The sequence below is a fragment of the Octopus sinensis genome, linkage group LG10 (assembly GCF_006345805.1).
Source record: "Octopus sinensis linkage group LG10, ASM634580v1, whole genome shotgun sequence".
Classification (NCBI taxonomy): domain Eukaryota; kingdom Metazoa; phylum Mollusca; class Cephalopoda; order Octopoda; family Octopodidae; genus Octopus; species Octopus sinensis.
The window spans coordinates 27454408-27481907 of record NC_043006.1 but is presented as its reverse complement, the minus strand read 5'-3'; the positions used below and the strand labels follow the sequence as shown (position 1 = coordinate 27481907).

At 35.8% G+C, this 27500-nt stretch overlaps 1 protein-coding gene across 2 annotated transcripts in view; it reads left to right on the top strand.

Moving 5' to 3' along the window:
- The window catches only part of LOC115216305 (polycystin-2-like), a 72079-nt gene that overhangs the window by 8792 nt on the left and 35787 nt on the right, over nt 1-27500 (top strand). For both annotated transcript variants that reach the window (XM_029785506.2, XM_029785507.2), the window contains exon 2: nt 22261-22374. In XM_029785506.2, the coding sequence (XP_029641366.1) occupies nt 22261-22374 (114 nt within the window). The remainder of the gene's footprint in view (nt 1-22260; nt 22375-27500) is intronic.

Below are 27500 nucleotides of genomic sequence, written 5' to 3'. Positions count from 1 at the left end.
TTATGACAAAAGCAAGGAATTCTGTCTTCTCTGTAATTCTGAACTATTTTTCATTATTTTTTTCTAAAAATCCCCTAGTAAACATGGTTATAGAGCGAGCATACAGATGTAAACATCGGCAAAAACACACCTTTAGTGCATATAAGTAATCTCTATCATTATATATAATTTAAACAGTAATTTCCTTTAGGGATGGGGGTAGCAGGGAACTGTACCAGGTAGCCAAAAGGGAGGCTGGGTGGCAGGTATATATAGCCAAGGGCAAAGCGGAAAAGAAGAAGTTTGCCAATGTCCAGCGACGTGAGGACCAAAGAACTGAGGTTTTTCGGATTGCTAGACAGTGTGTAAGAGAAAATTGTGATGTTACAGGAGAGAAATGCGTCTACATGCATGATGGTGCACTTGCTTTTAATGTTTCTGAAAAGAAAGAGGCTTGGAGAAGCCATTATGAAATACTGCTGAATGTGGAGAATGAATGGGAGGAGGAAAGCCTGCCAAATGTTGACCCAGTAGAGGGACCAGCTATCCCAATAGACAGCTCCCTAGTAGATAAAGCAATTAAAGGTATGAAGCCAGGAAAAGCCCCCGGCCCATCAGGTATCACTGCTGAGAGGTTTAAAACAACTGGTGGTGTGGGCTATGGCCTAGTCACCCGCATTGTGAACCAGGTAGTTCACCAATGACTGGCGTAGCAGCACCATAGTCAACTGCTACAAGGGTAAAGCTGATGCTCTAGACAGAAATAACTACAGGGGTATCAAACTGCTGGATCAGGTGATGAAGGTCACGGAGAGAATCATAGCCCATCTCATTAGGGAGAGAGTTTGCTTAGATGAGATACAGTTCAGTTTTGTTCTGGATAGAAGCACCACTGATGCCATATTCCTGTTTTGACAACTGCAGGAGAAATACCTAGCTAAAGATAAACCCCTCTACTTAGCTTTTGTGGACTTAGAGAAAGCCTTTGACAGGGTCCCCCAATCCCTTATCTGGTGGGTGATGCGGAAACTGGAGATTGACGAATGGTTAATAAGGGCTGTTCAGGCCCTATACAGAGAGGCTGTTAGTAAGGTTAGGATTGGCAACGAGTATAGTGAAGAATTCTGGGTAGAAGTAGGGGCCCACCAAGGTTCAGCCTTTAGTCCCCTTTTATTCATCATAGTCCTCCAGGCAATAACAGAAGAATTCAAGACGGGTGCCCCTGGGAGCTCTTCTATGCTGATGATCTGGCCCTCATAGCAAAATCACTACCGGAACTAGAAAAGAAATTTCATGTGTGGAAGCTATGTTTAGAATCAAAAGGCCTTAGAGTCAATGTAGCAAAGACCAAAGTTCTAGTAAGTAGGAAGGCAAACTCATCACACACACCCTCATGTGGGTGGCTCTGCTCGATCTGTAGAAAAGGTGTAGGTAGAAACTCCACAAGATGTACCCAGTGTAAGCTATGGACGCATAAGAGGTGCAGCAACATCAAAGGAAAATTAACTGAGAAGATAGCTTTCGTGTGCAGCAGATGCACAGGAGCAATAGGCACCGCATACTCAGAAAACAGATTCCATCACACTCCAGCGGGAGAAACTAGAAGTAGTTGATTGTTTCCGCTACCTAGGTGACCAAGTTAGTAGTGGAGGTGGATGCTCAGAGAGTGTCACCACTAGAATACGAATAGCTTGGGCAAAGTTTAGAAAGCTTCTACCCCAACTGGTGACAAAGGGTCTCTCGCTCAGAGTGAAAGGTAGATTGTACGACGCATGTATGCGAACTGCAATGCTTCACGGTAGTGAAACATGGGCTGTGACTGCTGAGGACATGCATAAGCTTGAAAGAAATGAAGCTAGCATGATCTGTTGGATATGTAATGTCAGTGTGCACACACAACAGTGTGTAAGCACTCTGAGGGAAATGCTAGACATAAGAAGCATCGGATGTGGTGTGCAAGAGAGACGTTTGCGCTGGTATGGTCATGTACTATGGATGGGTGAGGAGAGATGTGTGAAGAAGTGCCACTATCAAACAGTTGAAGGAATCCGCGGTGGAGGTAGACCCAGGAAGACATGGGATGAGGTGGTCAAGCATGACCTTCGAATGTTGGGCCTCACAGTGGTAATGATGAAAGACCGAGACCTCTGGAGAGATACTGTGACTGCGAAGACCTGACAAATAACGTGAGTTCATGACTGTTTCCTGCACCAGCTCCATATAGCAGCCCCAGCCCATCCAAAGTACCTTGGATCGCAGGACTGCCTGCTGTGCTTACCTTGGATCGTAGGGTGACCTGCTGTGCTTGAGGAGACCTATTGAGTCAAGTACATCAACATGAAAATAAAAATCAAATGGAAACTGTTGCTGTGATATCCGTGCCGGTGGCATGTAAAAAAGCACCATCTGAATGTGGCCGATGCCAGCGCAGCTTTGACTGGCTTCCATGCCGGTGGCATGTAAACGGCACCAACCGATTCAGCACTGAGATAACATAAAATAGTATCGTAATAATGGTGAAAAGTAAAGAACTCACAAATTCAGTGAAAAACTTAATTATTGAACAGTGGAAAGCAGGTAAAAGTTACAGGAAAATATCAGAGACCCTTTGTATTCCATTTTCTACCATATCTTCATTTATTTAAAGATATAAAAAATTGGGAACTTTTGAAAACAGAATAAGATCCAGTGCATCCTGCAAGATTTCCCCTAGATCTTTAAGAAAAATGAACTGAAGAATCGAAAAAAACACAATGATCACCAGAAAAGAGTTACAAGAAGATTTGTTAGCTTGAACAATCAGCAATGAACTTCATAGGAATGAACTGAAGTCACTCTCTCCTAGAAAAACTCCACTGTTGACTAAATGGCATAGAGATGCCCATTTAAAATTCGTTTATGAACATAAAGATAAATCTGATACATTCTGGGAAAATGTTCTATGGACAGACAAGTCGAAAATTGAATTGTTTGGACAAAATTCGCCTAGCCATGTTTAGAGGAAAGATGATACCGCCTATTCGCCGAAAAACACAATTCCTACTGTAAAGTTTGGAGGTGGCAACATCATGGTGTGGGGGTGTTTCTCTGCAAATGGTACTGGCAATTTACATGTGATAGATGGTAGAATGAATGTAGAGATGTACCAAAATATTTTGAACAATAATTTATGGGACTCTGTAGAAAAGCTCCAGCTTTGTGAAGGGTGGGTTTTACAACAGGATAACGGCCCCAAGCACACGGCGAAGTCTACCAAAAAAAGGATTGTCGATCACAATATAAAATTATTAGAATGGCCAAGCCAGTGACATAAAAATTTGTGGCATTATTTGAAAATTAAAATGCATTCAAGAGCCCCAACGTGCATTGCAGATTTGAAGAAAATTTGTCAAGAAGAAAGGGAAAAAATTACTAAGGAAATATGCGAGTCATTGATAAGAACAACAAGAAGAGATTGGTTGAAGTGGAACTGAATAATGGTTATGCTACGAAGTATTAAATCAGAATTATCAGTTATTTATGTTCTGCACGAATACTTTTTACACCCCTAAATATTTATAATTGAATATAAATTCTTTAGTTACTATAATTTATTAGTTTCTTTAGCATATTCTTAGTTTATGCATGTGTATGCAAATATAGTATTGGTATATTCCATTTATGTTCATTAGAAATTAAATAAAGAATTTTGACATATACGAATATTTATTTCCCCCCACTGTGTATATATATATATAATAATATATATATATATATCATCATCGTCGTTTAGCGTCCGTTTTCCATGCTAGCATGGGTTATATGTATATATATATGTATGTATGTATATATGTATGTATGTATATATATATATATGTATGTATATATGTATGTATGTATATATATATATGTATGTATATATGTATGTATGTATAATATATATATTATGTATGTTATATATGTATGTATATATATATGTATGTATATATATGTATGTATATATATATATGTGTGTATGTATATATATGTATGTATATATACATATGTATGTATATATATATGTGTGTATATATATAACTATATGCATATATATATAACTATATGCATATATATATGTATGTATATATATACTATATGCATATATATATATATGTATGTATATATAACTATATGCATATATATGTATGTATATATATAACTATATGCATATATATATAACTATATGTATATATATATAACTATATGCATATATATATATGTATGTATATATATATATATATATATAACTATATGCATATATATCCGATCGTGGCCGTTGCGAGCCTTGCCTGGCCCCCGTGCGGGTGGCACGTAAAAAGCACCATCCATCCGTGGCCGTTTGCCAACTCCGTCTGGCACCTGTGTGGGTGGCACGTAAAAAGCACCCACTACACTCACGGAGTGGTTGGCGTTAGGAAGGGCACCCAGCCGTAGAAACACTGCCAGATCAGACTGAGCCTGATGCAGCCTTCTGGCCTCACAGACCCCAGTTGAACCGTCCAACCCATGCTAGCATGGAAAGCGGACACTAAATGACGATGATGATATATGTATATATATAACTATATGCATATATATATATATATATATATATATATATATATTACTCTTTTACTCTTTTACTTGTTTCAGTCATTTTGACTGCGGCCATGCTGGAGCACCGCCTTTAGTACTTATTCTATCGGTCTCTTTTTTGCCGAACCGCTAAGTGACGGGGACGTAAACATACCAGCATCGGTTGTCAAGCAATGCTAGGGGGACAAACACACACACACACACACACACATATATATATACATATATACGACAGGCTTCTTTCAGTTTCCGTCTACCAAATCCACTCACAAGGCATTGGTCGGCCCGGGCTATAGCGAAGACACTTGCCCAAGATGCCACGCAGGGGACTGACCCGCAACCATGTGGTTGGTTATCAACTACTTACCACACAGCCACTCCTGCGCCTATATATATATATATAACTATAGCATAAATACATATATGTATATATAGTTATATATATATAAACTATATATATATATATATGTATAACTATATATATATTCATATATATATATGTATATGTATAACTATATGCTTATGTATTCATATATATATATGTATAACTATATGCATATATAATTATCTATCTCTCTCTCTATCTATATAAATATATAGTTATATGTATAACTATATATATATATATATAGGGAGAGTTCACGAAGAAAACAAAAGACGAAGACAGGTGGTGTAGCAAACAAACAGATGTATAATGCTCAGGAATTGAAAAAGTCTTTTATGTTTCGAGCCTACACTCTTCTACAGAAAGGGACACAAAAAAAGCAAGGAGAGAAAAAAAATGTGTGTAGTGGCAACGATCTCTCATATATATATATATAATATATATAATATATATATATATATATATGTATAACTATATGCATATATATTTATATATATACCGATATATTCTCTCTCTCTTTCACTTGTTTCAGTCATGTGACTGTGGCCATGCTGGAGCACCGCCTTGAATTGAGCAAATCGGCCCCAGGACTTACTCTTTGCAAGCCTAGTACTTATTCTATCGGCTCTTTTGCCAAACTGCTAAGTTACGTGGATGTAAACATACCAGCATCGGTTGTCAAGCGATGTTGGGGGGACAAACACAAACACATACACACACACACACACCACACACACATATATATATATATATACAAATATATATATATATATTATACAAATATATATATATATACAAATATATATATATATACAATATATATATATACAAATATATATATATATAATATATATATATATATATATATATATATATATATATATTATATAGTAAAATATATATATATAGATAGATATAGATACATATTATATGAATATTAGATGAGCATGGCTGAGTGTGAGTCTCAACAAAATGTAGAGACTCTAACGACGTGCGAGTCTCAACAAAATGTAGACTCGAATGATATGCTTGTTTATAAATGCCTAATGCTTTCTTGGGCCCTATTATTTTTTTATGACCAAATTATCCAGGTACATAAAAGAGAAAGAGAAAGGTGTCAGTTACAACATCCATTGGAAGATCTTAGCCAAGTGTAAGCCTTACACCAACAGCAGTGATAAGTGCGGTCTTTGTGATACGGAAAGATGTCTCATCTGAAAAAGCAGCTTAGGCACTGCTACATGTCTAAATTCAAGGACTGAACTTTTTGTATCATGTCCAAATGTGGCTAAATATTTGTTAAGTTTTTGGTCCCCCCAAGATCACAGATAGAACTTGCTTTTTATCTCTCTATACATTTTATATATATTTCTTATACATTTTTACATATTTTTTTACATACTTATAGAGATATATTTAAAAAATTTTTTGCTTTATATATTTTTACACTTTTTTTACTGTATTTTACCTTCCACCCTGCATTTTGCTTGTGCATGTACATATATAGATGTGTATATGAAATGTTTGTGTGCGCATGAATATGCACATGTGTATGGTTGCATATGTACGTGGGAGTCCATGCAAGTGTAAGTGATCATATGCACATGTTTTTTAGACATGCATTTGAATATAACTGTGCACATATGGTTACGTGTGTGCATGTACATATGCATTTGAATATAACTGCGCATATGGGTATGTGCACATGTGTGTGTGTGTATGTAGATTTCTATATGTGTACATGCATGGTTGCATATATATGTGCATCTATTTGACATATATGTGGGTGCGCATGTGTGTGTTTCATGCAAGTCTGAGTGAATGTATGCATACAGGCACATATACGTGGGTGTGCGCACATGCATGTGTATGTATGTATATGGGCGAACACACGAATTCTATGAGTTTTCTTATTCCTTTACTTTTTACTTCCTCCCCTTCAGTTTTTTCCCTTATTTAATGGTCATTCTAATAGCTCTTTTGTCTTAATAACGGTCATTTACATAGTAATAACCCTTTGTTTAACGGTAATTTTTATAGCATATTTTAATTGCCTCGATAACTGAAGAGATGTCGGTGCAGGTTTCCGTCCCGACATCTGAAACTCGGAGTTTTATTATGGCAACCAAATAATTGTCACATATTATATTACAAATATATATAATAATAATAATAATATTAATAATATAAATAATATATAAATATATGCATATATACATACATATATGTACATACCTACATATATGTACATACCTACATATATATGTATATATACATGCATATATGGGTACAGGACATCAAAAAGACATTGAACACAATGAGAAATGCAAACATAAAAACAAAAACATAGAAAACGAATTTTTTTTTTGAACAACGAAAAAACAAATAGAAACGAGAAGAATATTCCCTTTTATCAGTTTTCCATTTCATTTACTCCACATTTCAAAGGTAAGGACAATACGCGACTTTGTTGAAACAATCCTTCCCGCAAAGCAAATTAAATAAAATTTGGGATTTTTTGCGAAGGGTGAAAGTGGTAACAAGAACAGGACAGTGAGAACAAGACAGTAAAAACAAACGGTGAGCGCTGTTAAATCAAGACGATAGAAAAATTATTATGAACGCTAGGAGGACGAGCAAAGAGAGGAGACAGGTATAAACACGTCTTGTCTTTAGGAAGGAAATGGACAGAAAGATAAATTCCCTTTCATCACGTGTCAGCGCCGAGAGAGTCAAGGAGAAGTTTTATCTATCTATCTACATACATACATACGTACGTACGTGTTAGATAGATACATAAATAGTTTATAGAATTCAATTAGAGATTAAATTAGCCTCATTAAGGGATAGTAATACCCAATGAATTACTGGTTCATTACCTGATATTTGTTATGAATAATAATATTCATAAAATAATAGGTCTAAATATAAATCATGGTTTATAATCATGTAAAAGAAAATTAGGAAATGGAGATACAGCATTTAATAAAAATTTATTATCTGCTAAAACCCTCTTTCCATATTATTCTGGATTTGCTATTTATTTGTTTATTTAATTTAACTTTATTGCATTATGATTATAAACAATAAGTTATTATTATTATTATTATTATTATTATTATTATTATGCGTGGCGTGGTGATCTCATATCAAGATAAATAGCACATGACCTTGCAGGTAGGGCCCAGTTAGAATTTTCTTCTGGTCAAGTAACCCATCCTGCTCAAAACGTCCCTGAATAAGGGTTGTTTAAGGATGTTGAACGAAACACCCATGTTTCCAGAGGTGAATTATCCAAACCTCCAAGAATTCCTTTCAACACTCTGCTTGCACATATCAGAGATGCACATATCGTCAGCCACTAAAGGACATGCTCAACTGGTTACGGTCAAGCAACTGACAAGCAAATCTGTGGTATTGAGCAGAATATTTGCTGTAGCCCATCTTTTATACCAAGACAAAACAATGTACATGATAACACTTCCAATCAGTTAAGATCAGAAGCCACGAGAGCCACTGCTTGGTAGTGCATCAGGGCATTATTATTATTATTTATTATTATTATTATTATTATTATTATTATTATTATTATTATATTTAGAAATTATTTATCCCTTTCTGATAATTAAATGCTATGTTTTCATTTCCTAATTTTCTTACAGACAGACAGACAGACAGAGCATGCACATGGATAGCTTATATATTATGCTTTTGTTGTCTTGTGTATTGTAAATTTAAAAAGTACAATGAACGTTTTGTCTCTGAAATTCCTTATTTCACATTTGGGATTTAAAGTAGCCCTCATCTACTTACACAGACACACATAACTGCCCTCCCACTCACTCAATCAATAATAAAAAAAAGTTCTGCCGAATGTGAAGAACTGACAAACAATGGAATAAGTATATAGATAAAGGGATTTGGTGGTAAATAAGTCGAAAGAGATAATGGTTTTGTGTAAATAGAAGGTTTATAAACTTTTAAGCGAAGAAAGAGAATACATATATAACAGATCGCATTAGAATTCGTTATTTTTTTCTTCGTGGAGATATTCTGGTTATGAAATTAAATAAGCAAATAACAAAAGCAACAAAATACCAAGCACAAAAGGGGAAAAATGAATGAAGAGAGAGAGAGAGAGAGAGAGAGAGAGAGTACGTATAGAAAAAGTAAGTTATAATTCAAAAATTCTATTTGAACCTATATTATAACACGACGTAGGATGTGCTTTTGCAAAGAACTTATTGTTTGTATAAGTACTTCCTCTTAGTGTTAAGCACTTTTTTAAAAATGAGACAAATTCTATAGATAATGGTTTAGCAAATAAAAGACACGCCCAATACATAATGCAAAACTTATTACTAGAGTTTTATTATCTAATGTTGTAATAATAATTTCTAGACGTAATTATGTGAAATTAATAAAATTTATGTTCTTTTCAAAAAAGACTTTTCTAAGATAAAAATTATCTTCGCATTGTTAAAGTTTTCGGCGGTGTTTTCGAATAACTGTCCTTCGAAGTTCCATATCTTATTGGGAAGGAGAAGGGTAGTTTTTCTCCCTTCATTTTTTGTTCTAGTATTTTTGTTTCCAGTGCTTCTCAAGTACTTCATATATTTCGGATTAACAAAATTATATTTAAAAATAAAATTGTGAAAAACCCTTGTTAAGAATACTTCATTAATTGAATAAACATCTAAGTATTTAGTAAATTTTCCGGTTTAAATCATATTTATAGGTTAAAATATATAAATATTTTTAATGTTTATTTAAAATATTTTATGCCTAAAACGCACCAAAGCATTTTCTTATTTGCTTTAGATTGTACCGTGAGTAAAAAAAAAAACGTTTGGGAACCAGTGATCTTAATGTTCATTTTATATAAACAAATTATCTACAACTCAAAACGCACATTTGTTAATTCTGCAAGCAGCGAAGTAATTAAGCCTTCAAATGTTTTGAGGCCAGTTGCATAAGTTGAAGGAATTTAGTGCTTAACTCTTACTCGTTCAGTCGTACGTGTGTGTGTGCGCGCACGCACGCACGCACACAGAGTCTGTGGGTGCTCTTAATGGACAATATACAGTTTGAGACCCGTTAACGAAAAAAAAACAAAAAAAACTCAGCCTACTAGGTGTTAAAGAATGTCTAGAAAACGAATATGAAAAAAAAAAACATTGCGCAAACGGGGTGGGGTAAGGAGAAGACTTTCGGAAAATTAACAAAATTCGATTTTCCCCTCTCATAACTTTCAGGAATATATATATATATATATATATATATATATATATATCGATGAAATTTTATAGAAATATCGTTCAAATGGCACAAATTGCGGTCATAAAGAAATCCGGGGGGGAGGGTGTTTTCCGAAGGGGTGGGGAGAGGTCTGTTGGAAAGTTCACACGATCCGTTTTTTTCCCCTCATAACTTTCAGGATCTAGTTTGGTGCCCAGTCACCAAAACAAAAAAACAAAACAAAAAAAAACCAGTTTAATAGGTGTAAACAAATGTGTAGAAAACGAATTCCTCAGAAATCTATTTATAATCGTAATTTATGTCGTTTGAATGGTATTTGTATAAAATTTCATCAATATATACCTATTTTCCTGAAAGTTATGGTGAAAAAAATCGGATCTTGTGAATTTTCCGAAAGTCCTTTCAACACCTCCACCCCGTTTACGCAATTTTTTTTTCATATTCGTTTTCTACACATTTTTTTTTTACATCTAGTAGGCTGGATTTTTTTTTGTTTTCGTTAACGGGTCTCAAACTGTATATTGACCTTGTAAATAGTATTTATGTTAACTCCCACTGCTGTGTGATTTAACCCTTTAGTGTTCGCATTATTCTACCAAAATTAATGCTTTTTCATCCACTTTGTTTTGAACTAATCATGCATTATCTTAGAGCTATGAGAATTTGATGAGGTAGCTGTTAATCCTTCAGAATGATATTGTAGGGTTGGTGTGAGAGGCCAGATCTGGCCAGTTTGGACATAAAACAGGCAGAATACTTTTGGCCAGATATGGCCAGTTTAAATGCTAAAGGGTTAATTAGGTTATATGTAATCAGTACAGGGCTATTATATAATATAGGCTTCAAATTTTGAAAGAAGACCAGCAATTTCGGTGGGTGGGGGCTAGTCGGTTACATCGACCCCAGTGTTCAACTGGTACTTATTTTATCAACCTTGACTGGATGAAAGGCAAAGTCGACTTAGTCGGGATTTGAACTTAGAGAGTGTAAAGATACATGAAATGCTGCTAAGCATTTTGTCTGGCAAGCTTACAATTCAGCCAGTTAACCACCTTGGGGCTATTACATAATATTAAGATCATCTATATCTGTGGTTTTCAACCAGGGTTCCACCAGTACAGTCCAGGGGTTCTGCAAGAAGTTACAAAACTGCCAAAATCAGCAGTATTTTTTAATTCTCCTGTGCAGATATGTGTGCATAAAACTATTAAATTATTGCACAGGGGTTCCTCGAGCCAGTGGAATGTTTCCTTGGGGTTCCACCCCAGCAGAAAGTTTGATAAGCACTGATCTATATATATAAAAGAGACATTCTGTCTGTTTATCCCACAGCATATATAAGTGTGGGTGCTTTATCAACTTTCACTCTTAAACAATGGTGATGATAATGATGATGATGGCGTGACCAGAGCTAAAGTGCCAAAATTTTCAAAGAATCAACACCTTTCAATTTCTCTTTCTCTCTCTATCTTTCTGTCTTTCTATTTGGCCAGAAATTGTCCTCTGGCGAGAATGGTCAGCACTCAAGACAATGACAACCATCACACCATATATATTCATTCATTTATTTATTCGAGGATGGTCTGTTCTGCACAATTAAACACAGTAAATCTCTCTCTCTCTCTCTAATGACTGCCACAAGTAAAAAAAACAAACATTCTGGGGTCAGTATGTCCAACTAAAAATTCTTCAAGATGGTGCTCCAGCATGGCCAGCAGAGTGGAACTCTAAAGAAATGGTGTCCCTATTTTTTTTATCTGTCTGTCTCTCTTTCTCTCTCTCTAAAAGAACACATACGCACACACACACACACACACATATTGGTCAGTAGTTCAAAAAAAGAAGCACACACTAAAACATTAGAGTAATAATATTTATATGGTTGTTTATGTCCAATGGTCACTCTCACTGACCATAAACAACCTTCTATATATATAAATGTAAGATCCAGTGATTGAGGTGTAGGAAGAAAGTTAGCTTCAAGCAATCCATAGTAAATATAAAAAACAACTTTTAGGGACAATAGTGGTTTATTAGGATGGAAGGTTGTGAATTTTTTTTGTATCAAAGTATGATAAACTGAAAAAAAGTTCTTTTATATTTCACAGTAGGCAACTAGGGTTGCTGGGTGTGCAAATAAGAATACAAGAGTTACATGTTAACACATGGCAGATTCAATCAGAATGAATCTTTTATGCGTTAACATGTACCTGCTTATAACAATGTAAACTTTCATTTAATCAAAATATCCTTCGTCTGAAGAGCAGCCTGCAGTATATATCTTGCTTGGATATTTACCACTTCTGAGTTTGAGGGAAGTACAAGAAATATTACAAAATATTTTAAAGTAAGAGATAAAGTTCATTTTAAAAATTACCAAAATGGTAAAGAAGGTTGGGAAGATGGCTGTGTAATCAAAAGATTAGGTAAAATGATGTATTTAATTAAAGGACAATGTTTGGAATATAAGAGACACTTCAACCAGTTAAGATGAGGCATACAGAAGAAGGAAGAGTAATATCAATTGACGTCTTCTATGATACGTTTAAAGTGCCTGCACTGAGAGATATTGAACCCTGTAGAACTGGCTTCAGAAAGCAAAACAGACTAAATATCTAGAAGTATTAACTAAACGTATTGAATTTGCAAAAAAAAAAAATAAATAAAAGAAGGAAAGGAAAACAAGAGTGCTTAGTACAACGAAAAGGGAAATTGCTGTGTGCAGCAAACAATATTTCCTTAAAAGTTGGGCAACAATTAAGATACAACAGCTAAAGGGAAAAAAAGAGGAGAGGTACTGGGAGGAAAAAATAAATAAAAATAAAAGAAAGCCCACTTTCTCACAGTAGTTGAAATCTCAAAAGGGGAGATGTTGTGATGAGAGTTACAATGCCCCCCCCCCCTTGCAATAGTAACGATCCGAGTGAGTTTGAGGTTCAGAGTTCGGAGTCCAGTGAAGTCGGAAGGTGTTGGTTGGTTAGTTCATAAGGAATATTGATTGTTTGTTTGTTTGTAAAGAGATTTGTTAGTTTATTACATTGTTTTTACTATTGTCTGGTTACCTTATTTATTGTATGTAACAAATTACGTTACAACTCTGCATAGGTTAGATAGTTGGACAGGATTCTGTGGGTTGGAAGACTTACATCATTCCAGTGTCTCAGTTTTGGCTTGGCTACTACCACTGGAATCAGCACATATTTTGGTGTACTACTTCCATAAATGCGTTCAAAGGATTGCATTTTGCTTGCGTTTAATTTTTGGTTTTATTCCTACAGTTTGTTATTCTTCCTTACATCGATCAGCTTTCAGAGTGGGTGCTTTTTGGCATGGCATCAGTCCTAGAGAGGTGTTCTGCCCTTGACTTGACTTAAGGAACCTCATCTTTGCTCACTTGTCAGCCTTTGTACATAGCAGGAGATGAGAATAAATGAAAGTGAGGAGAGGGATGTGTAATAGTGATTGAGTGATAGGTCAATAAGTGATGGGGAGAAGGGATGAGTGATGAGGTACTCAGTTTTCTGAGTTATGTATATTCAGAATAGTGTAAGCAAGAGGATAAGGTGGTGGCACAAGGCTAATGACACAGAAGAAGGAGTGATGACAGAGACTTTGGATGCGTGGGAGAGAAGAAGCAAGAATATAATGCCAGTGAAAATGGAGTGAGGACAAGCTGTACAGTAGAGGTGAGTAAAGGTATAGTGTACAGGGCACAATGGTTCAATGCAGCATCCTACACATAAGTTTCAAGGTGGGCTTGATGAAAGTGGTAGTCACAAGAATGGAATGTGGTTGGGTACCAGTGAACAGTATAAGTTGGGTACTAAACCAATGTGTGGCACAAATTAGTGTTGGTGAGAGGGACATCTGATCAGATAGGTGCTGTGGCATCTGTAGCTGATCTTGAACCAAAGGGCAGACATGAGATCTAACGCCAATTTCATCTACAAGTGGTATGGAACAGTGAAATTGAGAAGGGGATGGAGGGATTAGAAGATGAAGTAATAGAGGTATAGGTATGTGAAGCATGAAGTATAAAGGCATAGGCAGAAGAGATATTGGTTTTAGTAAATTGGGTAATAGACAGATGTGTGATAAAAGGATGTGTGGTAAGAGGGAAAGGTGCTAATGATAGAGGAAATGGAATGGGTGAGAGCTAGGGAGAAATTATCAGAGAAACAATGATGTGATCTTGATAGTACTTTGATATATATAATTGAAAATGAAGAGGAGAGTGGAGAATTACTCACATCCAAAACTTTTTATTAAAAAAGCATATATAACAATGACCAACATATGTTTCAATTGCAGCAACTACACATTGCTCTGTATGCAATTATGCATCCTAGTCACTGCAATTTCATCAAGGGTCCATTACTCATGATGTTTTCAAAGTGAATTAATTCAAATAAGCTTCCTGCGCTGGTATTCAGTTGAAGGTTATAGCATTACTTTTTAAATCAAATTGAATTCTGGTCTTATAATCACCTCTACTGGTATTACAGTTGAATTGTGGTTTATAAAATGTTGATTCATATTACAATCAATTGTAGCAGTTTTGTTTGCATTTTACTGTATGGTGTACATTATTTATTCAGAGGTAATTCGCTTATGCTTAGGTTTATGCCCTCAATATTATTATTGTTATTATTACTAAAATCATTTTAGTATTTGCAAAAATATTAATTATCACAGTCATTATGTTAACTAGTATAATTATTAAAGATGGTAATTTATGTTTCTTTAAAACATTTAAGCATATATTTAATCCAATGTGGACATCTCATAGCCTGTTCCCCCCTCTCTCTATATATATATATGCATAGAAGTATATAGAACTGCACAGATATGTACATATACATATATATATATATATATATATATATATATATGCCTATATACATACGCACATACATATGCACATTACACATACACATATAAACACACACATAACACAATTTTTTAATAACTGTTTTGCTAAGACTGGATGTGTGGGCAGGTTCTTTAGCATACAGAATACTGCCAAACAATATATATGTGTGTGTATACACACATTCATCATCATCATCATTTAACATCTGCTTTCCATGTTGGTATGGGTTGGACGGTTTGATAGGAGCTGGCTGGGCAGAAGACTGTACCATGCTTCGCTGTCTGGATGCCCTTCCTGACACCAACGACCCTGTTGAGTGGACTGAGTGCTTTTTATGTGGAAGAAAGCAAGAGAAAGAGGGAGAGAGATGGTGGTGAAGTGCCAGGGCATGCTCACAAGGAATAGGGATCAGATATAAATGGGATGGTAGAGAAGAGCCAGGGAGAGATAAGTGGTGACAAAGTGGAAGGGCATGCCCTCAGGGTACAGGGTCAGAATATAAATGATAGAGTATTGCCATGGTGCATGAGTAGGGAGTAGACTTCACATGAATACAAGGAGTGTGGGATAGGGTATGCAGTAACTGGTAAAACTTGGGCATATAGAGGGTGTGAGGGACAACAGGATAGCAATGATACAGTGAGCAGGGCAGTGAGAACAGGATTGGGGAGCAAGAGAGAAGCATAAGCATAGTATATGAAAAGAGAAAATGCGAGAAAGAGGAGAGATGTAGGATGTGGAAAAGGTTTTTTTATTGTTTCCTGTGAGTGGAACCCACAGTGCTTCTAGAACTCAATTTCACTGAAGTGGGCAGGTTTTCTCAAAAACCTCATATTACCAGACAACTCAGTCCATTGTCATCTCCTCTGTGAGGCTCAAAATCCTGAGATCGGTCTTCACCACTTCGTCTCATATCTTCCTGAGTATTCCTCTCCCATAGGTGCCATCCATCCTCAGTAATCGGCACCTCTTTATGCAGTTGTCTTCATTCGCATCACATGTCCAACCAATGTAATATTCTTTCTTGCATATACTGCATACATGTGTATATATATATATATATATATATATATATGCATACATACACATATATATGTCTACATGATGATGATCATCATCATTGTTTAACGTCCGTTTTCCATTCTGGCATGGGTTGGACGGTTTAACTGGGGACTGGCAAGCCAGGAGGCCACACCAGGCTCTAGCATGAGAGCCAGTCAGGTGGCACTGGCATTGGCCACAACTACAATTTTCATTTGGTTTTATTTTGATTTTACTTGACTCAATTAGTCTCCCCAAGCATGGCATGTCGCCCGATGATTCAAAGGGTTTTTTTAAATGCTATAGGCTATAGCTGTGATCTCACTTTACTTGCCGGGTCTTCACAGCATATCTCCACAGCATATCTTCAGAGGTCTTGGTCTTTTGTCATTGCCTCTGTGAGGCCCAATGTTCAAAGGTCATGCTTCACCACCTCATCCCATGTCTTCCATGGGTTCCTTCCACTATTAAGGAGTGACACTTCTTCACACAGCTTTCCTCATCCATACGCAGCACATGACCATACCAGGACAGTCGTCTCTCTTGCACACTACATCTGATTGTTCTTATGTCCAACATTTCTCTCAGGGTGCTTACACTCTGTCGTGTGTGCACACTGACATTACACATCCAGCAGATCATACTAGTTTCATTTCTTTCAAGCCTGCACGCGTCTTCGGCAGTCACAGCCCATGTTTCACTGCCCTAAATCTCTGACTACATAACAGGTTCTTTAGCTTCCAAATCCTTCATTTTTGGATTGGTCTGCCTCTTGGTATCCTTCTGGCATTCAAATCTAAAGTCACTAATAACTAGTCTATGCTGGGGGGTACTTTCTTCACCAGGGAGGGATTTTTGTATTTAAGAGCAACCTTGCATCCTGCTGTCTGGTGAAGATGAAATCAATCTGGCTCTTGATGGTGTCAAGCCAGCGGGTTCTTGGTCAGCCTCTTCCTCTCTTGCCACTGACCATTCCGAGCATGATGTCCTTATAAATATATACTCTACTAAATAGTATTAAGTAATCCTTCAGTTTAATGTTAAATTGTTTCTATGTATAACTTGACATAAAAACAAACATTAGTATAAATATAACGGAGGAAATGACAAATGACCGAGACCTTTCGCGATATGCTGTGCTTGAGAAGACTTGTCAAACCAAGTGAAATCATAGTTGTGGCTGTTGCCAGGGTCATGTAAATGGCACCCATGGAATTGTAGTCATGGCTGTTGCTGGTGTCATGTAAATAGCACCCATGCCAGCAGCACGTAAAAAGCACCCATTGCACTGTCAGAGTGGTTGGTGGTAGGAAGGGCATCCAGCTGCAGAAACTATGCCAGATCATACTGGAACCTGGTGTAGCCCTCCGGCTTACCAGTTCCAGTCAAACTGTCTAACCCATGCCAGCATGGAAAGCGGACATTAAATGATGATGATATATATTTGTGTGTGTGTGTTTATATGGACTGAATAATTTTTCCACTTTGACACCAATGCATTTGAGCGAGAGATTGAAAGATGATGATACTACTATTGATGATGATCATAATTCATAAGGAAATAGAGAATGATAAAGATGCTGAATTTATTGATATTGATGGACATCCTTCCACCTCCACAATCATCTTTATTATTCCTATTGCTAGTTGTATCCACCTCCACACTGTATATAAATACAAAAATTCATGTCTGGACAAATTCTTTCCAGTTCATTGAATTCATTAATTCCTATGATGCTATAGAAACTGCTTTTTACTGTTTTGTATTATGACTATTATACTTGTATTTTCTCTCTTTCCTCCCTCTTTATCTGTTCTCTCTCTCTCTCTCTCTCCCCTGTGTTTGTATATCATCATCATTTAATGTCCGCTTTCCATGCTGGCCTGGGTTGCATGGTTTGACAGGAGCTGGCTAGGCAGAAGACTGCACTATTATATTTATTATGAAAACTCAGTAGATAACTATATTTATATATGTGAACATTATAAACTTAATAATCTCATAATAATCAATTCACATTACCAAGTGGTTTCATGTTGAAGAATCTCCCAAGTGTAGAAAGGAAGTGCAGACTTCGTTTATGAGAGAAAAGGACTATTTTGAAGAGTTCCCTCCACTGAGGGGTCCTATCTGAACTCTAAAATGGAAATATTTTCCTCATATTCTCGTTATAAGGAATATATCTTAGCCAGCTGGTCAGTTTTACACTAGCTGTAAGAGTTGACATTTCTTCTTTTAGTAGTCCTCTCAACATAAATAAGGAATATATTTTCCCCACAGTTAATTCTTATAAACACCCATATATATACACAATCATGCATACCCTTAAAAAAAAGCTCCTCTCTGTCTCAGTCCACTTTCTCTCTTCCTCCTAATCCTCTCTGCCTCACCCTTATCCCATCTTCATTCCACAATCACGTATACATAAAACTGGGGTAGACATTTACTACTTGAATTCTGACATGTGGGACAATGAATAAAAGGGACTAATGTAAGAGCCAGCCTTCTTTTTTACTATATGTTTTTTTATCAGTGAGTTTCATTCAATTTTTTAAAGAGACATTTTATCTCTCAGAGATAAAATGTCTCTTCTTAAAATGTCTTCAGTGCAGTGGTTTGAGGCCTCCAGCAATAAAGAGTTCAAGCCATTCTCTTCTATTCAGTCATATCTGATGATTGTTAATTTAATTTCTATGTTTGGAATGTTTTGCAACATGAAACTGGTTAGTAAAATAGGCTCTTATGCGACTAAATTTATAATATTGTATAAATAATAAAACACACACACACGTATGTGTATATGTCATCATCATCTTCACTTCACATCTGCTTTCCATACTGGCATAGAATCAGGAGGTTATCACAGTTAGAGACAGCATATATTTGGTTATACTGCATACCTACAGGGTTAGGGGGCCTCATCACCTGCATTTTATTTATGATTTGGTTTCTGCAGCTGAATACCCTTCCTAACATGAATCACTTTACAGAATGTACTGGGTACTTTTTTCACGATTGCATCATTAGAGTGGTGTCATGTCCTCTTTAAGATTGAAGGTTCTCGTATTTTACAGGGTATTTTTTGTGACACCTGCATGAGAGATGTTGTCTTGTTCTCAACTTGACTAAAGGGATCTCACAGTCCCTATATTTTTCTTGGCTTATTGAATTATTTGTTTGATTCCTCTTTCCCTTATAATCTTACTCATTTTATTTGTTTGTATTTTTGCCTACATATATACATGTGCATCATCATCATCATCATTTAACATGTCTTTCATCATACTGATATGGCTTGAATGTTTGATAAGACCCGATGAACCAGAGGACTGTGTCAAGCTCCAGTGTCTGCTTTGGCATAGTTTCTATAGCTGGATATCCTCCTTTTTTATGAAATCTTTTTACAAAATGTACTGGGTGCATTTTTCATTGCACTAATAATTTACATGACAATACCTCTCAACTGAGTGTGGGTGTGCACATAGTTTTTGAAATGCTGGCAGCCAAATTAACTAGATCAATATTTGCTCCAGTAAAGACGTGTCATCTGAACTCTGCTCTATTGACTTCTTCTTTTCTTTGGGAATACCATACTGCCTTTCTAATGCTGTCTATAGAAATTCGTTTTCACATTTTCACTTTACTGATGCCTCCAGTCAAGAAAATTGGTCCACAGTACAGCAGTGATTATTTATCGTTTGGATTTATTCCCTCTCCTCAGAACTGTCAATTACCAATGTGCCTTCTTTGCCATCAAACATTGACCAACGAAGCAATGGAACCTTCATACTTGAAGTAACACTTTGATGCAAAGCATTCTAACAAGAAGGACAAGCCATTATCATAATTTTTGCAACTGAGTTCCTCTTTCAAAAAGCAAACACAAACATTCGACATACTATTTTAGGAAACTAGTAAACAGGAGACTGACAGGGTGATTGCATCATACAACATTGCATTGCTTGTTGCTAAGTCTGGAAAGTTTCACACAATTGGAGAAACATTACTTTGCCCAGTTATATATTTCTTTATTACCCACAAGGGGCTAAACACAGAGGGGACAAACAAGGACAGACATAGGTATTAAGTCGATTACATCAACCCCAGTGCGTAACTGGTACTTAATTTATCGACCCCGAAAGGATGAAAGGCAAAGTCGACCTCGGCGGAATTTGAACTCAGAACGTTGCGGCAGACGAAATACCACTTAGCATTTTGCCCAGCGTGCTAACGTTTCTGCCAGCTCGCCGCCCAGTTATCGAAGAGGTTTTGTCAACCGTTATGCATGAAAAATGCAATAACATTATGAAGATCCCACTTAGTAATAACACAATTTCTTGAAGCATCAAAGAAATGGCCAACGATGTCAAACATTAGCTCATTAATATTCTCCAACATTCTGAATTTTCTATACAAGTGGATGAGTCAACTGTTGTGGACAGTCAATGTTTGATGATGGTATATGTTTGGTATTTTAGCAAAGACCTTCAACCGTGTGAGGAAATGCTGTTCACAGAGAAATTGCTGCTTGATTCAAAAGGCGCAACTATTTTTCACACTCTCAAGTCTTTCCTTTTTGAACATAATGTTCACTCAGTAATATTCTTGCCTGTGCGTCTGATGGAGGCCCTTCAATGATAGGAAGATACAGAGGTTTTTCATCTCTCCTAAAGTGTGAAATTTCCCACTAGATACTAACTGCTCATTGCTTGGCACACTGGCAGCATTTAGTGGCAAAAAATATGAACTGTAGATTGGATGATGCGCTACAGTTAGTTATTAAGACTGTGAACAAACTGAAGTCCAGTCCCTTGTCTGATTGAATTTTGCATCAACTCTGTCTGAGAAATGATGAAGACCCTACTTAACTCTTATATCATATCAAAGTGCGGTGGCTATCAAAAGGCAACAGTGTTTTACGCTTTGTCAAACTGTTTCATATATTCATATCTTTCTTTGAAGCTACTTCACAATCCGCTTCATTGATGGCTGCAAGGTGCAATATCTTTTTTCTTTGTGATATATTCACAAAATTAAATGATTTGAATAAATTATTATAAGGAAACAGAAAAACTCTCATCGATTCCAAATCATTTATCACTACCTTCATTTCGAAATTGGTGCTGTATAAGTCATTTCTAAATGTCAGTTCCATCAGTTTCCACAACTTGATTCTTTGAAAGATGAATTGGCTGATGAGGATTTAACTACATATTGCAAATATTTACAATCATTGCATGATGACATATTGGAGCGATTTCAAGATGTTATTGTGCTGAATATTCCAAATTGGTATAGCAATCTGAGATTGATGCAGTTGATTGCAAGGATGATGTTCAAAAGGAATTGATAGAATTACGAAATGACAATGATGCCACAATGCGATATTGCCGTCATGGCAAAGAATTATATTCTCCTTCAAATGCATTTCCTCACTCTTCTATACAATCTTACAACCTCTACCCAACCACTCTTTCTGTTCTCCTATCCCCACTCACATCTACTTGCAACATATCTTGAGGGTCTGCCCTGGCACCTCATCATCACTACTTTTCTCTCTTTCTAGCTCTACTCTGGCCACCTCCTCTATGTCTTCTATAACCTGAGTAACTGCATAGCTCCTCTACAGCAAGAAGCCTGTTCTGTTCTGACCCTTTCTTTCATACTTTAACCCTCATCTCAAAGCATAAAGCCACTTCCTTCTCTAATGCAGCCTTTCTCAGTTGAAGGGGATCTTAGTCTTTCAGGCTGCATGCCAACCTCACTAATGCTGTTGCCACAAAAAAACCCCACCCAGTACGCACTGAAAAATGGGTGGTATAAGAAGGGTGTCCATTCATAAAAACCATGTCACATCAGACACTGGAGTACAATGCAGTTGGATTCTATCAAACCATCTAACCCATGCCAGCATGGACAACATGGACATTAAATGTTGGTGTGAGCCTAGATACACTGTGAATAAAAAGTAGGGTGCTCATGACTAGAATGCCTTTCATCGTCAATCTGTTCCATCAGAACCTACCTGGTGCTCATTAACAACAATTATCTTTAATAAGCAAAATGTTTTATTAGTTATATAAATTTATTATAATCATCTGATTCCTATGTTTTCATTTTTTTTTCCAGCTTTGTGGGCTACGCGTGACACAGAAGAGACCAAAGGAGATCGTGAACTTCACGTGAAGACCACTCTAAGAGAACTTATCATCTACATCATTTTCCTTGCTGTACTTTGTGTCAGTAAGTACAACAGTTATAAATTATTGGCGTTTTTAAACTGGCCATTTAAAAAAAAAAAGAAAATTTAGCTTTTAGCATTCCATCCTTAAAATCTAGAATTGCAAGCCGGATATAACTGTTCCTTATGTAAATAAACTCAGAAATTCTGTGATGCATTTAGATTGGCATATACTTTGTTATCTCTGGTGTCTTGCCACTTAGGTAACTGTATAAAATCTATGACATTTACAAATTCCTTCTCTAGGATCTGAAGCTGGCTCATAAATTCAGATAAGCAGAGACTTGTATATACTAAACACTGTTTTATTTTTCAATGCTTGCATAGGTAGGATCTTATATTCTACAAATTTAGATGTTTTTGATTAGTTATTATAAACTATTTAACTATATAATGATAACCAGATAGAGAGAGGCAAATATAATAATGTGCACATCACAATTGTATGTCAAAAAGGTTTGCACCCATTAATTCCCTATTTATTATGCCACATTATATCAGTAATATCCTTTTTTTTATAAGAAAGTCCCAGACAAATCAAGAAGCCACTTAGTGTAAAGGAATATGAAGGAGAAATTAAGATGAAAGGAATGAATTTACTTGAGACTTGAACGTGTTCAGGTCATAAGGAGGAAAACAATGAGATGGAAGTGAGTTTAAAAGTCAGGCTGTTCAAGAAAAAATGCTATGACTGTTCAGCAGAGCACTTCTTGTGGCAATGACGATAGAAAAGACTAAAACTGGTGATGTTACGTTGATGAGACAAGTGTTGTAGAGTTGACACAAGTCAAATTAGAGACTCACTTCTGAACCTGATTGAGGAGATCCAAGTGACAAGGTGTACCTGCCCAAATATGACCACAGCATTCCATACAACAATGAATTGTGAACTTTTAAAGATACAAAATGACCTTGGATGTGAGGTAGTCCTTTGACCTATACAATGACTCAATATTATAGTAAGTAGACCTGCCAATTGATCGTATGCAAGAACCCCAAGAAAGATCAAGTGAAAAAGTAAGACCAGTTTCAAAGATGGCTTTTCCTGTAGTCTCACTATGTGATATCCCAGAGTTGTAACTAATTTAAATGGGAGGAAGATTGGGATCTTGCTTCCTACTGAAAGACATGGGTTTGGTTTTGCAAGGTTGAAAGTTACTAACCACTTCTCACTTCATTTCTAAACAGTCTGCAGTTCCACCTCAAGACTAGCATCAAGTTCCAACTGTTTTAAGGGAGAAGGTTTGCCAAGAAAACCATAATAAAGAGTAGTATCATCAGCATAAACATTGATGAATTGAAGAATATTGACAGGAAGATCATTGATGTAGAGGAAAATACATTCAATTAGTGGGCCACTACTGAAAACTTTATCTTCAGAAGATGATATCCTAGAATGGTTTCCCCAACAGCTTTTCATCATGTTGGTTAGTGGTTTGAACCACAAGTGTGAGCTACAAAACACTTGTCAATTATTCAGTGTGATAGATTGGCATAATCATTAAAGTATCACATAAAATGCCTTGTAGTATTTAGTCATTCCAGGTTCAAATCCCATGAAGTTTAACTTTGCCTATCCTCATTTTGAGGTTGATAAAACACTGGTCTAATACTAGAGTTGGTGTAATCAATCATACCCTCACTCAAATACTAATGTTTAGAAATTCATTATTTAGTGCCTCCATCTGTAGTTTTCCGTGGTACAAGTTTACAGTTAATTTGGCCAGGAAGAAATAAAATGGCCCAGTAAAAATAGTATAAGGCTGCCAGTTCATAAGTTATAAAATGAAAACTATTGCAGTTATTTCCTTATGCTTTTAGGCAGTACAGTTAATTCTATATCCCTGACTTCATTATTCTGACTAAAATAGTTATGAGATCATTATCATTTGGGTAGATTATTTTATGTCTATCTAGTATGATGTTTATCTCTTGGTTACTCAACGCCATAAAATCAGAGCTAAATCTTGACCCAGAGAACTACATGTTGTACTTTGAAGACCTGTTTATGAAGATATTTTGTACTTTAGGTTAGCATAACATATTTTAACCAGGGACACAACATAGCAGCAGAGAGGTGTGTTATAGATTCACTATATGGCCAAACTTTTATTGACAATAGGTGTTTCGTGTTTTGAGTTTCAATTCAGGGAACATCATCTTCCTCACCATGCTATATTTCATTGGTTTATCTCTTTGTTGATTTTCTACATTGGCTTAAGAGGACTACTTTGTAAAGGGAGGGTGTAAACATAAACACCAAATCAAACTGATAGGTACTAATCCTGTTGATCAGAGACAGATGAAACCATCACAGAAATTGATCCTAAAAGAAATAACTAATCCAAAAATTTATTGACGTCATATTTGTTGCTGTCTTGCACTCATTTACTGTCCTGACCATAAATCAAGAATACAGAAACACAAAAAAACCTATAACATGAAAACGTGTTTTGACTTGCATTTATTTGAGGAGGAAAAACATAACTCTGTAATCAGATAGATTTGTTGTTCGTTGTGAAATTTTCCATCACTTCATTGCATTTTGATTTGATTGTTTACTTAACAAGGACAAGCTCTTGTTAATTGACTAACAGTTGGTAACTATGACACTTCTTCATGGTTGACGTGCATGTGTGCACACACGCATGTGTGTGTGTGTAAGAGAGAGAGGGAGGGAGTAGTGGCTGAGAGTTGCAGTAAGGTGTTACAGTTGCATAGTTTAGTATATTCTTTTAGTTCTGGTTTTATTATAAACATAACTTCATTTTCAATAATTATTTTCTGGATTTAATTTTTAATACATTTTATTTGTCATTTGGTTTAATACTGCTGTTGGGCCTTCAAGTACCTTTTGCATATTTCAATTAAACACAGCAGACCAGATTCCATAACATTTGAACTATAGATTGACCTTAGTACATTTGGGGCTATCTGTGCAATCTGAAATAGCTTTAGAACCTAAGGTATAACCTTAAAAAATTGAAAAGGAAGTTACACACTGAATACATTATATATTATTGCTAAAGTTAACTATTTTTTCACTACTCAGAGTTTCTTAATGCAGAGACATTCATCAGGTTGTGAATGTGTGTGTGTGTGTGTGTATGCATATCTTGTAAAGGTATGTGGCCTACTGGTTAAGTAAGGTGTTTGGCTTAATGTTCATAAGGTAGTGGTCTCAATTGCTTGCTTTGGCAGCCGGTCACTTAATTTCATGTTGCTCTAGTCTACTCTGTTACAACAAGTACTAGTGTAGTCCTCTCTCCCATCAACTGTCATATCCTGTATGGTTTGCTGAAGCAAGAGTGAGATCATCAAAAGAGTGTCTATGTTTGCTCATGGACCACATAGAATCCTAAAACAATTAGTGAAAGTGTGATACAGACTACTAAGCCATCCTACTCATACATGAGTGATGACTGATTACTTACTCTGTGTGTGTGTGTGTGTGTGTGTAATGGGAACATATCAAAAGATGGAATTATCTCAAACATTTGCATAATTCAAAACTCTGATGTGATGTGATCCAGAAGATGCTTGCTCAAGCTAACAAGGGAAACTTGCAAACTTTACATGGTTGGTTGATCAACAAAAAATAGCACTTTAGCTGGAGAAAAAGATGAGAAAGTCATGTTTAACCCTTTAGTGTTCAAACTGGCTGTATTTAGCCCAAATATACTACCTATTTTATGTTCAAATTAACCAGAACCAGAAGCTCACACCTACCCTGCAATGTCATTCTAAAAATAAACAATTACATCTTTGAAATCTTGAAGCTACAAGACAATACCAGATTAATTTTTAGAAATGTGAATGAATAAGGATTACTTTTGACAAAGTAATTTCAACACTAAAGAGTTAAGATGCCTTTGCTCACAGGTCTTCTCAATTAGAGTTGACCTGCAGCTAAACAATAAGAATATTTTATTAATGCAATGTAGCTTACCTCCTGAATGGACAATATCCCTGAGGTTGACTTGAGATTAAGATCATTTGTAGTTTATACCAAACTTATGCAGTAACAGGGTAAAATGTTTAACCAATAAATCTTAAATAAATATGCTTTTTATTTGCATAAAGCAGAAGTACGCTATCACCCAACTGAGTATGTGACCCCCTACCATTTAGATTCCAGATTGAAGCTATTTAATTGAAACCTTGTTTAAACTGTTTATTAATGCCTGGTAGAAAGGTATGAACATCTCACAATCTTGTGCCTTTCCTTAAAATCCTGGGGGATTTGTTATTTATAAGGAATTAATATTTATTTGAAAAAATTATTAACTCATGATTATCATGAGTCTCATATTCACATAAAGATTTTTCAGAGACTGGCTGGAGTAAATAAACATGAATGATGAGATTAAATTCATTGCTTTGTTGCTTAGTTATAATGTTGGACTCATTGATTTCTCAATCAACTGCTTACTTACTGTCCAGGTGTTTTCCATAAATATCTATATTGCTTTGTGTATGGATTTATCTGCAGCCAGTGATATTTTGATCTTTTTTCAAATATATGTCATGGCAATGTGAAATTGGTAGAGAGTAAAATTGTTTATCAATAATTCATATCTTGTGACAAATATTTATTTCCTTCTTATACTCAGGGACCATATTTGTGAGACAAGAAGGACTTTTGTTAAAGTTGATTCATTGAATTTCAGTATATCGTTTTTTACTAAATATATTGATTTTGGATATAAAGAAGGCACAGAGTGAGCTCTAATTCTATTTAAACTCCGAATTATTAGGCAACTAACTAAGTAGACAGTACAAGAAAATTACATCTGTAACAAAAGAACTACATTAGTATTAATAACAACTCTTGTTTAAAAGGACAAGGGAAACAATTCCAAAATCCAAATTGATTAAAGATGGAATGGGAGGGATCCATTTTGTGGGGTGTTCAATCTTTGGTAATTTCTGTATTTTGGTTTTATTAAGCCTCTTGTTCTACACCATCTGTTCCAAACTATCTGCTTTCCTAGTCTCAAATATTGGTTACTTATGAAGTCATAAGGCATCAGATTCATGAGGTAATGAAACTGTGACAATGTGAATTTCATGTTTTCTTCAAAGGCTTTAGCAACGAAAGTAAAGTAGAATGGCTACTATAAAGTAA